Source organism: Eleutherodactylus coqui, chromosome 5, assembly GCF_035609145.1.
Source record: "Eleutherodactylus coqui strain aEleCoq1 chromosome 5, aEleCoq1.hap1, whole genome shotgun sequence".
In the NCBI taxonomy this organism is placed as follows: domain Eukaryota; kingdom Metazoa; phylum Chordata; class Amphibia; order Anura; family Eleutherodactylidae; genus Eleutherodactylus; species Eleutherodactylus coqui.
Window position 1 is genome coordinate 140,462,861 of NC_089841.1, and position 14,774 is coordinate 140,477,634.

General features: G+C 43.3%; 1 protein-coding gene across 1 annotated transcript in view; it reads left to right on the forward strand.

Moving 5' to 3' along the window:
• ACAD10 (acyl-CoA dehydrogenase family member 10) overlaps positions 1–14,774 on the forward strand; it is a 43,143-nt gene that overhangs the window by 2,634 nt on the left and 25,735 nt on the right. The window contains exons 2-9 of the mRNA XM_066603252.1: positions 1,937–2,126; positions 2,454–2,602; positions 7,941–8,135; positions 8,290–8,448; positions 9,129–9,288; positions 9,378–9,519; positions 11,182–11,250; positions 11,671–11,852. Of these exons, the coding sequence (XP_066459349.1) occupies positions 1,943–2,126; positions 2,454–2,602; positions 7,941–8,135; positions 8,290–8,448; positions 9,129–9,288; positions 9,378–9,519; positions 11,182–11,250; positions 11,671–11,852 (1,240 nt within the window). The 5' untranslated portion in view covers positions 1,937–1,942. The remainder of the gene's footprint in view (positions 1–1,936; positions 2,127–2,453; positions 2,603–7,940; positions 8,136–8,289; positions 8,449–9,128; positions 9,289–9,377; positions 9,520–11,181; positions 11,251–11,670; positions 11,853–14,774) is intronic.

Genomic DNA, 14,774 nt, shown 5'->3' on the forward strand with positions numbered 1-14,774 from the left:
ACAGGGCTTAATAATGATTGGAAATTGAAAACCAAGCCAGAATACCAAACACAGACAGCTGTTTCTGGGGTTTTTGCCTCTCATCAGTGTGCAGTAGATTTCTGCTTGGCTAGTGATAGGTCTATGATGTGGGTCAAGAGGGTGTCATTTCTCCTTAAAGGGGTTGTCCCGCGCCGAAACGGGTTTTGTTTTTTTTTCAAACCCCCCCCCCCCCCCCTGTTCGGCGCGAGACAACCCCGATGCAGGGACTTAAAAAAAAACCGCTCAGCGCTTACCTTAATCCCCGTGCTCCGGTGACTTCTATACTTACCGGCTGAAGATGGCCGCCGGGATCCTCTTCCTCCGTGGACCGCAGCTCTTCTGTGCGGTCCATTGCCGATTCCAGCCTCCTGATTGGCTGGAATCGGCACGTGACGGGGCGGAGCTACACGGAGCCCCATTGAAGAAAGCAGAAGACCCGGACTGCGCAAGCGCGTCTAATTTGGCCATTAGACCATTTTAGACGGCGAAAATTAGACGGCAACCATGGGAACGAGGACGCCAGCAGCGGAGCAGGTAAGTGAAAAACTTTTTATAACTTCTGTATGGCTCATAATTAATGCACAATGTACATTACAAAGAGCATTATTATGGCCATACAGAAGTGTATAGACCCACTTGCTGCCGCGGGACAACCCCTTTAAGGAGAGCGCCTAGAAGGTGAGTGAGGAGACTTATAAGGTCACGCATACTCCTCTGGGTAATATGCAAATAAGGAAGATGGAACACTACCTCTGCAGTGTCCCCTATTGGATGGCAACATTCCTGCAAATCGATGTCAGACCCTTTATAATGCCCTTAACAAAAACACCCCTAAACAGCTGTCTGTGTATGGATTCTGGCTTGGTTTTAAGTTCCCAATCATTATTAAGAGCCGTATAAAGGGTCGGACATTGATTTACAGGAATGCTGCTATCCAATAGGTGGCGCTGCACAGGTATTGTTCCATCTTCCTTATTTGCTTCCATAAGAGTATTATGTTGCACAGCTCCTGGGATCTTGTAGTATTGTGTACCAACAATAACAAAGTGACAGCTTACCATCAGTTGCTGAAAATCCAGTTGTGTGATGGGCACAGATGCGGAGCTCTCTTACCTGTACTGTAATGTGCTGTGCCACTTTTTGTCCACCACATGGCCAGGACAGATTGTTATCCACTGTGAATATATTATGAAAGATCCTATTGACTTCCTTTGTTAACTATTCGACTATGGAGCAGAGATGGCCGGCCCCTGTACACTTCTGACTCTTTATGTGATCATGCTTTGGTTGGCCGTGATCTCAGGAGTGCATGCATGCCAGCTCCCGGGCCAAACAACCACTTCTAACCTCTACTCTTTCTTTTCATAGAAGGATTTGTTTGCGCTGCCCAGAAGCCCTTTAATGGAAAGAAATAGAGCGCTGTGATTGAGCTAAGAGCTAGTGGGCATTCACTCCTGAAATCTCAGCCACCCAATCGATGATCACATAGAGAGAATGGGATTACCCCATGCACCTTCAATAAGTGTCAAGTTAACTCTCGGTTTGGCCGAGTGTTCGTGGGTTTTATGTTCACTGGGAGAGGGCAAAAGCTACAGCCAGACTCCTCTGGTGCCGGCTTATTTCCAGGGAGGACAGAAAAATTGGGCATTGAAGTTCAAAGTTGGAAGCCGTCATACAAATACAACAAACATTCGGTCCTGTTGAAATCGGCAGGTTCAGACAATTTTTCCCAAATGTTTATGGGGGCCCTAAGAGTTAGCTGTCCTGCCAGTGCTGTTCCCAGAACATGCATTTCTCCAGTGTGAGGAGCCAATCAAACAACCCACCATATCTTAGCTTTCTGGGACTCATGTGAGGGTGGATAAGGATATACAGTAATGGTTAACTTATTACGTTTTTCTTTCTTATTCTTTAGGTAACAATGCTTATTACCAGAGTTTTACAACCTTCATATTTCAACTTCTCCAAAGTTTCTTCAGTTTGGAAACTTCACTTATTTCCGTGGAGTTCAATAAGATGCAGCCATGCTGCAGCATGTGGATACAAGGCAGTTGTGTTTGATATGGGAGGTGTACTTCTTCCATCACCCTACAGACTGGCTGAAGGTAGGAGCAGATGGTGCGAAGAGAGCATAAATGTTATGTCTATATTATATGTGTAAGGACTGGCGCAGACAGGGAACTTGGATATAAAAGGTGTTTTTGCCATAATTTCTTGTCATTTGTAAAATGATACTATGGTATCTGAACCCACAATCCCTAAATGCCGGATAGCCCCCAACCAACTGATGTTCCTCTGGGATGGTCAGTGGGGCTAGAAGTAACTTTTCTGATTTTTAAATATGTTTTTGATGATTGATCACATTTTTTCCCCACATAAAAATGGAAAGAACTATAGTGTTAATAACTGGGACAAACGTTCTTGTTATTCAGATTGGGAGATGCGTAATAATGTTCCAAGTGGCACTATAAATCAAGCTATTCTAACCGGTGGAGATGGAGGACCCTGGATGAAGTACATGAGAGGAGAGCTGTCCGCACAAGGCTTTGTAGAAGAATTTGGAAGCCAATGCTCAAATATCGTGAGTCTTATGTTTAGCGCCATTGTCATATAAAAAACATTAGAAAAAGGGGAGTGATTTATTATTACTGTCTAAAATGTAAACAGCTTAAAGGGGATTTCCAGGAGGTGGAAAAAAATGGCCAAGGGCGAGGGATAGCAGAAAATAAACTTCGCGAGTGTTGCTGAATACAGCACTGCAACGGAATTTCCATACAGTGCTGTTCACTTCTATTGTTGGCGGGTTTCACACGGCCGAGAAAATCGAGCAAGATTGTGCTTCGTGAGACGTGCGAATATGAAACCCATTCTTTAAATTATGTCATACACACATAGCATGCTCTAACTTTGCGTTCCGTTTGGTAGGGGCATGTGCTGGAGATACAGTTAAAATTGCTGCATAAGTTATGAGCTTCATGTTAAAGAAAGGCAGAAATCGGCTTGCGTTAATGTTATTTTTATTGCAACTTTATGGCCATTCTGTACACACTATTTTAAGTAATGCAGTTTTGAATAAAATACTTTTGAACCATAACTTTGCGTTCCTTGGAACGCATTTCCCATTGATTTCAATGGGACCTTTAATGCATCGCATGCCATGCGATGTGCATGCAAGTGCGATGCGAGGTTTCCCATTGAAATCAATTGGAAACCCTTTCGATACTGTAAGCCATATTTGCATCAGTTCCATTGGTTCAGTGCAGCCTCCCTGACCACTCAGGTCCAGGAAGTTGCTGTAGCCGTCACATACCATTGGCCTCGTGGTCATAGTCACAATGAACAGCATGAGACTGTGCAGCCACTTCCTGGACTGGAGCAGCTACACTGAAATGGACATCTGACCTGCGAATATGGCTTAGTTTGTTATTTTTTCCCATCCCCACCACTTAGCAAATTTTTTTTTTACACCCCTTGAAAAACATCTTTAAAATTAGACCAGGCACACATCTATCAGTAGACCAGGGACAGCTGTGACCAATGATTGGCTGAGCCGTCACTGGTTTAGTGCCTGGTTTAAGTTTAAAGGTGTTTTCCGAGGGGTGCAAAAAATTTTTTTAAATCGTTCCCTCCCAAACCGCAGTACAGCGTAGCCACCCTGTTCCAGGAAGTAACTACATTAGTCACGGACGAGGAAACTTTGAGAGCAGTAATTGGCTGAGTCGTCAAGTGCGCAATCATAGAATGGTAGAGTTGGAAGGGATCTCCAGGGTCATCTGGTGCAACCCTCTGCTCAGTGCAGGATTTACTAAATCATCCCAGACAGATATCTGTCCAACCTTTTGTTTGAACACTTCCATTGAAGGAGAACTCACCCCCTCCCGTGGTAACCTGTTCCACTTATTGATCACCTGCCCTGTCAATGAATGGCATGTGACCGCTGCAGCGACTTCCTGGGCTGGAGTAGTAGGGACTAGAGTGTCTACAACTGACCAGTGAGTATGGATTAGTTTATTTCATCCCATTCCCAGCCCTGGACCAATTTGTTTTACAACTTTCATAAAGAATCTTTAAAACTAGAGTTCTCAAAGTGTGTGATAGATCTGGCGCTATGTGCTATACATTTTATACGCTTTTCTCTCTCTTATGTCACCTCTTGGATGCCTTACTTTAGGCCAATATTTTGGAGCAGTTGGGTGCAATTTAACACTCGCTTAAAGGTAAGCAGTCACTATTTTTTGCAAATTAAACCAATACCAGTGCTACTGTTGTGCTGTTCCACTCTTTCACAGACTGTCTTTATTATAAATGTTGATAGTAGCATACCTTTATAATCAAAGTTTGATTCTCTACCACACTAAATGTAAATACAGCCGAGCCCTGTGACATGGATGATAAAGTTGGCATCATCCACACATCTCGCGGAAATCTCGCCCCTGCGCTGTGCGGTGGTGGGCTCCCGGATCATATGCAGAAATGCTATTTGCTTCTGCCCACAAATGGGATGGCTATACAGCACATGCGCCAGGAGCCCACCGCAGAACACGGGTGCGAGATTTTAGCAACATGCCTGGATGACGCCAACTACATAATCCATTTTACAGGGGGCTGAAGAGGCGGACTTTGCTGTAAAAAATACAGCTGGGGAGCCGGTCCGGCACGCTGGCCAGACCGCTCGGCCGCATTTACATACGATGCGGGGGATTTTAAAAACTTTGATTATACAAATATGCTTTTATCAACATTTATAACAGACAGCCTGAAAGAGTAGAACAGCGCTATTCTAACACTGCTATTGGTTTAATTTACAGAAAACTAGCGACAGGTTTCCTTTAAGCTATGCCCCCTCTCTAGACAGTTTTCAAAGAAGAAAAAAAAAAACCCTCCATAATAAATCTGACACAAGGCGCATACACCAGATTTGTGGTGAAAATTGAGCCAGAATTCTGGCATGTTTAGTGTAGCAAATGTTCCCCAAATATTAATTTTCATTTATTCATAACTACCTGGAATGAAGAGAATGCTGTGAGCGTGACTTCTAAAGTATGAAGACAATTAAGGAATATGTTCCCCGTTTTTGATAAACCTATATTTATATATTGAGGAATTGCATACATAGCCTTATCAGAATCGCACCCTTTACACATGCAGATATGTCTGTGTTTACATCTGTTGATTAACCCCTTAACGACCGGGCCATAGTGTTTTTACGTCCTGCAGCTGCAGGACGTGTATGGAGGGAGGTAGCGCCGCTATCTCCCTCCATACAGCGCGGGCGTCAGCGGTTTATTACAGCTGATACCCGCGGGCAATAGCTGTGCTCGGCCGTTCGGGTGATTGCGGCTATTAACCCTTTAAATGCCGCAGTCAATTCTGACAGCGGCATTTAAATCCCCCGAACGCTGTTTGGGGGTCCCGCACGGTCCCCCCGCGGTGAGATCGGGGAATCCGTGCGGGTGTCATGGCAGCCAGGGGCCTAATGAATGGCCCCAGGGCTGCCTTAGCAGGCTGCCTATCAAGCCATCCACACAGGGTGGCTTCATAGACTGCCTGTAAAAAAGCAGTATGACGTAATGCTATAGAATTTCGTCATACTGCAGGAGCGATCAAAGCATCGCATGTTAAAGTCCCCCAGGGGGACTTCAAAGTAAAGTAAAAAAAAAAATCAATAAAGTTTTTTAAATTGTAAAAAAAAAAAAAAGTTATAAAAGTTTAAATCACCCCCCTTTTGCCATATCTATTATTAAAAAATCTAAATCATAGAATAAAAATATATATTTGATATCGCCGCGTCCGTAAAAGTCCGATCTATCAAAGTAGTGCATTATTTTTTCTGCACGGTGAACGTCGTCCGAAAAAAAAAATAAAGAACGCCAGAAATGCATTTTTTTAGTTACCCTGTCTCCCAGAAAAAACGCAATAAAAAGCGATCAAAAAGTCGTATGTATTCCAAATTGATACTATCGGAAACTACAGGACATCCCGCAAAAAATGAGCCCTTGCTCAACTACGTCGACGGAAAAATAAAAAAGTTATTGCGCGCACAAAATGACCGCAGAAAATAATTGAAAAAAATTTAATATCTTTTAAAAAAAAAATACAAGTACTACAGCAAAAAAAATACTATACAAGTTTGGTATCGTAGTAATCGTACTGACCCATAGAATAAAAATATCAGGTCGTTTTTGTTGCAGTTTGTGCGTCGTAGAAACAGGACGCACCAAAAGATGGTGGAATGTCGTTTTTTTTTTTCCATTTCTCTTCGCTAAGAATTTTTAAAAAGTTTTTCAGTACATTATATGGTACAATAAATAGTGCCATTGAAAAATACAACTCGTCCCGCAAAAAACAAGCCCTCATACAGCGACTTCGATGGATAAATAAAGGAGCTATGATTTTTTTTAAAAGGGAGTAGGAAAAAACAAGAATGGAAAAAAGCAAAAAAGCCTGGTCACTAAGGGGTTAAAGGGGTTGTTATGTGGTAAACTATTATTGGCCTATCCTTTGAGTAGGTCACGAATAGTGGATTGGTGACAGTCTGCGGGACCCCTGTTGATCAGCAGTGTGCTGCTCTTTTGCACTCTTGTACTAAGTTGATCTTTTTTTTTTTTTTAGGACGCAGACAGCTCTATTCTCTGTGCAGTGGCCAGTCTTGGTATTACACACATTTATTTTATGGGAACTTGGCCTGCAATACCAAACTAGGCCACTGCAGTGAGAACTGAGCTGTCTGCTTCCTTGAAAAAAATGAGTACATTGCGCAAGAACACCAGCCCAGAAAACAGCTTATCAGCGGGAGTTCTAGGCAGCAGATCCTTACCGACTTACTATTAAAGAGGTTGTCCCGAGAAAGCAAGTGGGGTTAAGCACTTCTTTATGGCCATATTAATGCACTTTGTAATATACATCGTGCATTACATATGAGCCATACAGAAGTTATTCACTCACTTGTCTCCGTCCTCGCACTGTCTCTGCGTCCCCGTCGCCATGGTGCCGTCTAATTTCTTCCTCAGCAGTCTGTTTTAGACTCGCTTGCGCAGTCTGTACTCTCCCCGCTGTGAACGAGCCGCTCCAGCGTGCCCGCGCGATACAGCTCGTCTGTGTGGTCAAGAGAAGGGAGAAACAGCTGTTTGCTGTATTCTCCGGCAGACTCCACCTCCCGCTGTGATGCGTTCTGCCGACCAGCCAATGGGGTGGCTGGATCGGCGTTTCATTCATTACAAGTACACGCCTCCACCGATGACGTCAGTCACTTGCTCACGTGACCGGCGTCTCGGGAGCGCGCATGAAAGCCTCCTGGAAGCGCGGTGCACCGTGGAACGCACCCTGGGACATCACAGGCGCCATCTTAGATGAAGGACTTTATAAGTTATTATTTCTTCTAAACAGTAAGTAGGAAGCGGTTTATACCCGCTTTAAAGGGCTGCTTTATGCCGGGGGGGGGGGGGGCACGGGGGAATGGGCTAATTGAAAATTTTGAGGTTTTGGCTCGGGACAACCCCTTTAATTGTGTATTCTACGAATAGACGATCAATAGTTTCCATTTGGACAGCTCCTTTTAAGCTTTCTGTCAAAAGAAGTGAAACTCGTTAACAGACCCTGTTAAAACTTTAGAGAATACAATCACACTGAGCAACACATTAATGTGACCTTATGTTAACTTATTAAAGTGTATGGGAAAGAGGATTAATTATTAATTAGAGCTTTGTGACAATTGTCTTATGTTAAGAATATTTCTTATTGGTGAAAAATGTAATGGCAATTAGCAGTCAATTTCAACACGTCATAAAGAGATAATCAATCGGCAACATAGAACCATTAAAGATGTGCATAGACCTATGGATCATATGAAATACATCATATCAACCTGTTTGCAAAAGTGCATTCCTTTAACCTGTAATGTTACCTTTCACCAACACCAGGCAGGACGTCCTGTGTCCGCTCACAGTTTCCTTACTGACCTCACCAGTAAGGAGATGGCTAAGCAGCTTCCAGAAATGACTGAGGCTATTCAGTGCATCAAAGCTGAAGGACTCAAAACGGCCGTCCTCAGCAACAACTTCTTTGTGCATAGTGGAGAAAGCTTTTTACCATTAGACCGCTCACAGTTCGATGTGGTAAGCAGACATTGATGCTATGAATTCAATATCTTGTGTCATATTTCGTCAACCAATTACCATCAGTTCTGTTAGTTTCAAAATAGTTTACTGTCATTTTTTAATATTAATGTAGTGGTCGTTGTTTAATCCTCAGAAGACTTTATTTTTATAGATCATAGAGTCTTGCCTGGAAGGTATATGTAAACCAAACCCTCGGATATACCAGCTGTGTACAGAGCGTCTTGGTGTTCAACCTACGGAGACAATCTTTCTTGATGACCTTGGACAAAATTTGAAAGCTGCAGCACAATTGGGCTTACGTACAATAAAGGTAGGTAGTTGTAAATAAATGTACAGTCGTATAAGTTTCAGTTCTTATGACAGAGATACTTTAACAGGAGCATCTGTAAAATACCCATAGGGCTTAATGATCTGAAAGAGTTAAACTTCTAGAACCAAAGTTTGAGGACCTGTGTATGATGCCTGGCATACAGCAGAGTTGACACTTTGCCAAGACCACTCCTGGCACATGCTTACTGTCTTCATTCGCTAGCAGCAGTTAATAGATGGTAGCCTTTCAAAGTACTCCTAAACATAGTTTTCAGGTTGTCACACAAAACTCCCCCCCCACCCCACCCCCAACTCCAGACTCTACTTCAGTGTGCCACATAGTGCCAACGCTTAGAACCAGCTAGTTTAAAGCATTAAGCCAGCCTTTGAAAGTTGGTGGTCTATCCTCAGGATAGGCCATCAATATCTGATTGGTGGGGTCCGCTGCTAGGAATTCCTGCTGATCAGCTAATTAAAGGGGCTGTATTGCTCCTAGATGAACTGCAGTTTCTTCAGTTTTTACATATGAACATGAATGTGTCTGTACTTACGGTAAATGCCGTATTCTTTTTAGCGGTCATTCTGAGTACTGCAGGCTTGTCCCATGGAAATGAATGCATCATATGTGTTTGTAGAGGACAATGTATTCTTTTTATAATACGTCATCATTTTAATAAACAGGTCAATAATGTACAAGATGCACTTAAAGATTTAGAAAATCTGTTGGGGTTCCCTTTAAAAGACTTTGTTCCAGGCACTCGTTCTGTAAGACCAGCTATGGATATTCCAAGAGATTCCTTGGCAAAGTATCTTGAAAATATATTTGGAGAGAAGCTATCAGGTTTGTATTTTTATAGATCCAGATATGAGTCTCTTGTTCCATCACTTCAATGTATAGTAAACATCAGGTGTATAACTGATATATTGCAGGTGCTCTTTTTGTGCGACAGTTCAGTCATGGACAGTCCAATCCAACCTATTATGTTCGATTTAATAGGAAAGAGCTTGTACTACGCAAAAAACCTCCAGGGAAGTTGCTGCCTGCAGCTCATGCTGTAGAGAGGGAATATAGGTAGGTGGACTTCTCTGATTCCTCCTTGTTCGTTGTAGCTAAGGATCAGTTACGAGTAAATAGAAACGTTTGTTCTTCATTTAACATATACAATTTTGAAGTTCAACTCTTGTTTCAGGTAGTAGCTGATGTGGGAAAATTAAATTCCTTGCTTTTGCAATCCTCACTACGGTCAGCAGAATACCGCCACCCTTTATAGTGCGTTTATAATGTCACTATAGAATAAAGAGGGGCTGCAATTCCGTTAGCATATGATGGCAGTCTGTCTTCTTTCGTCTTTGCCAGATTCTGTAAACATGTTAGGGAGAGCATTTACAGGAAATTTGATTTTCTTTGCCTGCTCCCAGCTATGTAAATAAGACAAAAAATAAAAACTTGTACTTGCTTATTGAAGTGCTAAGTGTTCTGAGCCCGGTGGTGCTACAGTATAAACTGGAAAGCAAACACTGGTGAGGAACGTCAATAGTGCTCGCAGTAATAAAGTCATAACCGTTTATGAAATGTGACACTTTAACTAAATGGTTTCTTCCTAGAATATTACCAGATAGGATGTGTTTGGTTCCTTTTTAGGGATTTGGCATCTTGAAGCTTCTGTAAACATGTATCACAAATGCAAAAATATGCTGTAAAAACCGCATATATGAAATTTAGGGCATGTTGTTTACAACTGTGCACTTTTTCTACTAACCACAAAAAAGTCAAATTATCTTACAGGCTAATGTCATCATACATCAACAACAAGATAGAGACCTTATCCATAGGATTCTATACTTGGCAGTAGTAATGACTATTGTTTATTAGAAATACCCCATATCTAATATAAAAAAGGCTGCAGGCTTTTTCTTGCACCACACTTTGACCCCTTTGCGTGACCTTTAGTGGACGATTTTGGTGTCATTAGATTTGTGACATCCTCACCACCGCCATAAAATCATAAAATTTGAGTTTGATACATTGAGTGATCTGTCAGGCCAGATCGAAGTTCCTGGGGAGAGTCAAGCTTTGGGCCCCCTGCACACAGGTGGAAATTCTGTGGCGGGATTTCCCGTGGAATTTCCTACCGTGACCGCTGCCATAGGATTACATTAAAAACCGCAATCCTAGGCAGACAGCCGTGATTTGTCCGCGTGAAATTACACGTAGAAAACAAATTGCGGCATGCTCTTTTTCTGTGCGGGTCTCGCAGAGGCCCGCACAGAAATGTCAGTGGTGATGGGACGGCTCCTCTCTGCGCATGCGCTGGCAGCCGGTGCAAAGCAGAGAATAAAGACGCCGGAAGCAGGTGAGCCGCAGTCCTCTGCAGAGGCACAGAACCGCATCCCGCTGCGAGAATTCTCGCAGCAGGATCCGACGCAGTCATCTGCAGGTGGCCTTGCTAAGTGACATTCATATCAAGTGCTTACCAGTTTGACTGTTGCCATGTCCCCAAAACATAGAAGACCAAGCCATGGACGGTGAACAGTTCAAGCCGAGTACTTGTCTTGACAGTTCTTAAAATATTTACCGCCATCTTTCCAAATATTTTATGTTCCCGTAGCGAACATCGGGTCAATCTAGTTGCTGCAAGTATAAGGTAGAATATGTATCTAAGTACACTGTTCAGTGTAGGATTGATAATCGCTTTCTGTAATCATGGTGATGATGATGATGATGCTTGTTTAGGATCCTGAAAGCTCTTGGGGAAGTTGGTGTTCCTGTTCCAAAAGTGTTCAGCCTTTGTGAAGATTCTACGTGAGTATTTCTTACAAGTAGTACTTAAAGGGAACTTGTCACGTCCCTACAGCACCATAAACTAACGTATGGTGCTATTAGCAGACGTGACAGAGAGCCAGATAATGTACATTTTAATTTTATACTCACCTGCTCTCCATATCCAGGGCTTTCGCCCTCTGACGATCATGCTGCGCTGGAAAATCTGTCTCTTTTCAAAGTACCATGTGCGTACTTCTCCTATAGACTTATAGAAGAGCATGCGCACGGGACTCTGAAGAGAGTAAAACTTTCCAGCGCTGCACAATCTTTAGCAGGCGACAGTGCTGGATCGGGAGAGTTTATCGTGCTGTGGGGATGAGGCAGGTTCCTGTTAAAATGAATTTATTGTGGTGTATTTGGGTGGTCGCACACAGACTAAATGGAGTTCTTCTCTGGCAGTATTATTGGAACTCCTTTCTATCTGATGGAGTACTTCACTGGTCGTATCTTTAAAGATCCTGCACTACCGGGGATGGATGCTGAACAGCGCCATGCTATATATACTGAGATGAATAAAGTATTGTGCAAGATTCACAGTGTGGATATTCAGGCAGTTCAGCTTGACAATTACGGTAAACAAGGTAATTAAATCATTTTAATGTTTGTACTGATTTGAACTTTGAGAAACATGAGCTGCAGCGACTTGAGGATTAGATTATAGTTCTTAATGCTTTTCCAATGCACAAAGAGCAGAAAAATGCAGTTCAGTTTCTGTATTCATCATCCGTGAGCACAGTGTGGTCTTGTTACACACCTTCAGGCAGGACCATTACATTTCCCAAACTCAATTTGATAGTTTTTAATTTTTGAACAGTCATTCTTTGGCATATATTGAGAACTTGCTCATTACCCACTCTTCAGTCTTGCTTTCACTCACCCATTGGGCCTGAGCATACTTCCAAAGACTTATAGAGAATCCGGCCCATTCCTTTTCCTTTCATCAACTATCTACTGCAACTTACAGCATGCTTACATTGATCAATGTAATGTGCTAGTTTATGTATCTCAGTATGTAAATTCAAGTTTGTAAGAGTGTTTTCACATCTTTGTTAGAACCTCCGAAAATACCAGAAGAAAGCTGCTGTATGCAGCTTTTTTCTTTTGATGTCCAAAAGTCGGGCAACTGTGCGGAAAGCTGGTGGACCCCATTATAGTCAATAGGGTCCGCCTGGCATTATTCAGTTCCATCCAGAGACTGAGCTGTTTGGCCGTGGGGATTCCCCTTTCCTGCTTGTCGAATGGAATAGGAAAGCAGAATCCCAAGCGCCGATGTGAAAGTACCCTGACCTAGATTAAAAAAATTAATATGCAGTGTAATCCTTTCATTCACTTGCATACTGCACACTCCATTTTAATATGGGCAGAGTAGGAGGAGACTTTAATTACTCCAGCGTTTTACTTTACCACCACCAATGTCCGCTGTAGAATTAGACTAACCTAAAATAACATGAATGTATTAAGGACTATTTACACGGGACGATCATTGTGCAAAATTTGTTCAAACGAACCAAAATGTGCAATAATCGTAAACTATTGGTTTACCTTTCTTTTTTTCGCTTAGTTTCAAGCAGCATAACAATAACTGCTGCTTCGCTCACTTCTTGCTGCGTCTAAACGCTACCCGTTCAGTGTTTCACATAGAATGTGAAGCGTTAAGCGAGAAATCAGCGGTGATCTGCCTGTGTATATATTCTGCATGAGCACTAATGAGCGGTGATGCCACCCGCTCCTGCAGATCATTTAGCCAACAGTTGTCCTGTGTAAATGCAGTATTGCCCAAACAAGGAATTGCAAGCTGTTTAGGGTGAACTTGCAAATCAATGAAAGTTTTGTGATTGCAGCAGCCTCTGAACTGGTTTACACAGGCAGTCTCTCTTTTTCTTTCCTGTGGGAGAGCAGTATGACTAAAGGGGTGTACTAATTGGAGAGGGGAAGAGTGGCAGGAGTCATGTGTGCTAATAGGTGTGTAAAAATGGTTTCCATGACCATGTTCGAGCTCTGCAGTGTCTGGAAGGGCACCTTTACACGTAGCGATAATCTCTCACCTGAAAGAACAAGCAATCAGTTTAAGCACAAAGATTTAAAAAATTTTTTAACACGATCATTCAGTTCACTGTAGTTTTTGTTTTCTTTAGAGGTACCTTTACATCTTTTTTTTTAAATTTCTTACACCTATCCAGGTTCTTCTCTATTGCATTCCCTGTTCTTTTATACAAGGAAACAACAAAATGGCTTAAATCTTTTAAAGAGGCTTTTGGAAGGTGAAAATAGAACTCGTACTGCCCAGGACTTCAGCATTTTGAGTGACTTCTATGTAAAAATACAATAGTCCCTCGTAGAGATGAGCGAGCACCAAAATGCTCGGGTGCTCATTATTTGAGTCGAGCTTTTCGTAATATTCAAGAGCTCTATTCGAGTAACGAACCCCTTAAAGGGGTTGTCCGGCCAGAAACATTGCATGTCATTACTTCTGTTTGCCCATTTCCATGCACTTTGTAATATACATTGTGCATGAAAAATGAAGCAAACAGAAGTTTTGGACTTACCTGAAGGGGTGCCCCCCCCTGTGTTGCTCCTCCGTCGTCCCTGGTTACAACAAGAATCTTCTCTTCTTCTTGTCGGCCGCAGCAGCTCTTGTCGGCGCGAGAACGAGCCTCTTCTCATCCGCGCATGCGCAGTTCTTCTCTCTGCAGCCGGGACCGATATACGATCTCCTTGTGTGCAGGGGGAGGAGGATGGAAGAGCGAGAAGCAGGAACTGAGCTCCCGCTGCCTCTCCTCCCCTCTGCACTATTTTCAATGAGGAGAGGTGGGACGGGGGCGGGGCTAATGAGTGTGCCTTAGCCCTGCCCCCATCCTGCTTCTCCTCATTGAAAATAGTGCAGAGGGGCAGAGAGGAGGCAGAGAGGGGGCGGTAGCTCAGTTTCTGCTCCTCGCTCTTCCATCCTCCCCCCCGCTGCACACAAGGAGATCGTATATCTGTCCCGGCTGCAGAGAGAAGAACTGCGCATGCGCGGATGAGAAGAGGCTCGTTCTCGCGCCGACAAGAGCTGCTGCGGCCCGACAAGAAGAAGAGAAGATTCTTGTTGTAACCAGGGACGACGGAGGAGCAACACAGGGGGGGCACTCCTTCAGGTAAGTCCAAAACTTCTGTTTGTAATATACATTGTGCATGGAAAATGAAGCAAAGTGCATGGAAATGGGCAAACAGAAGTAATGACATGCAATGTTTCTGGCCGGACAACCCCTTTAAAGTTAATGGCAGACTCGTGCATTTTTGTATTGGACCCGCCAGGTGCCTAGCTTTTTTTTTTCTCTCTCACTCGGTCTCTGTCGCCAGCCAGGCACTGCTGTGGACGTGCGCACGCTGGGACGTCACAGCAGGAAGTGGTAATGCAGGGAGGGGTCGAACACGGCGTGGTACTCGCTCGAGTAACAAGCAACATCGAATATGCTAATACTCGGACAAGCATGTTCACTCAACTCTAGTCCCTGGCATGTTCA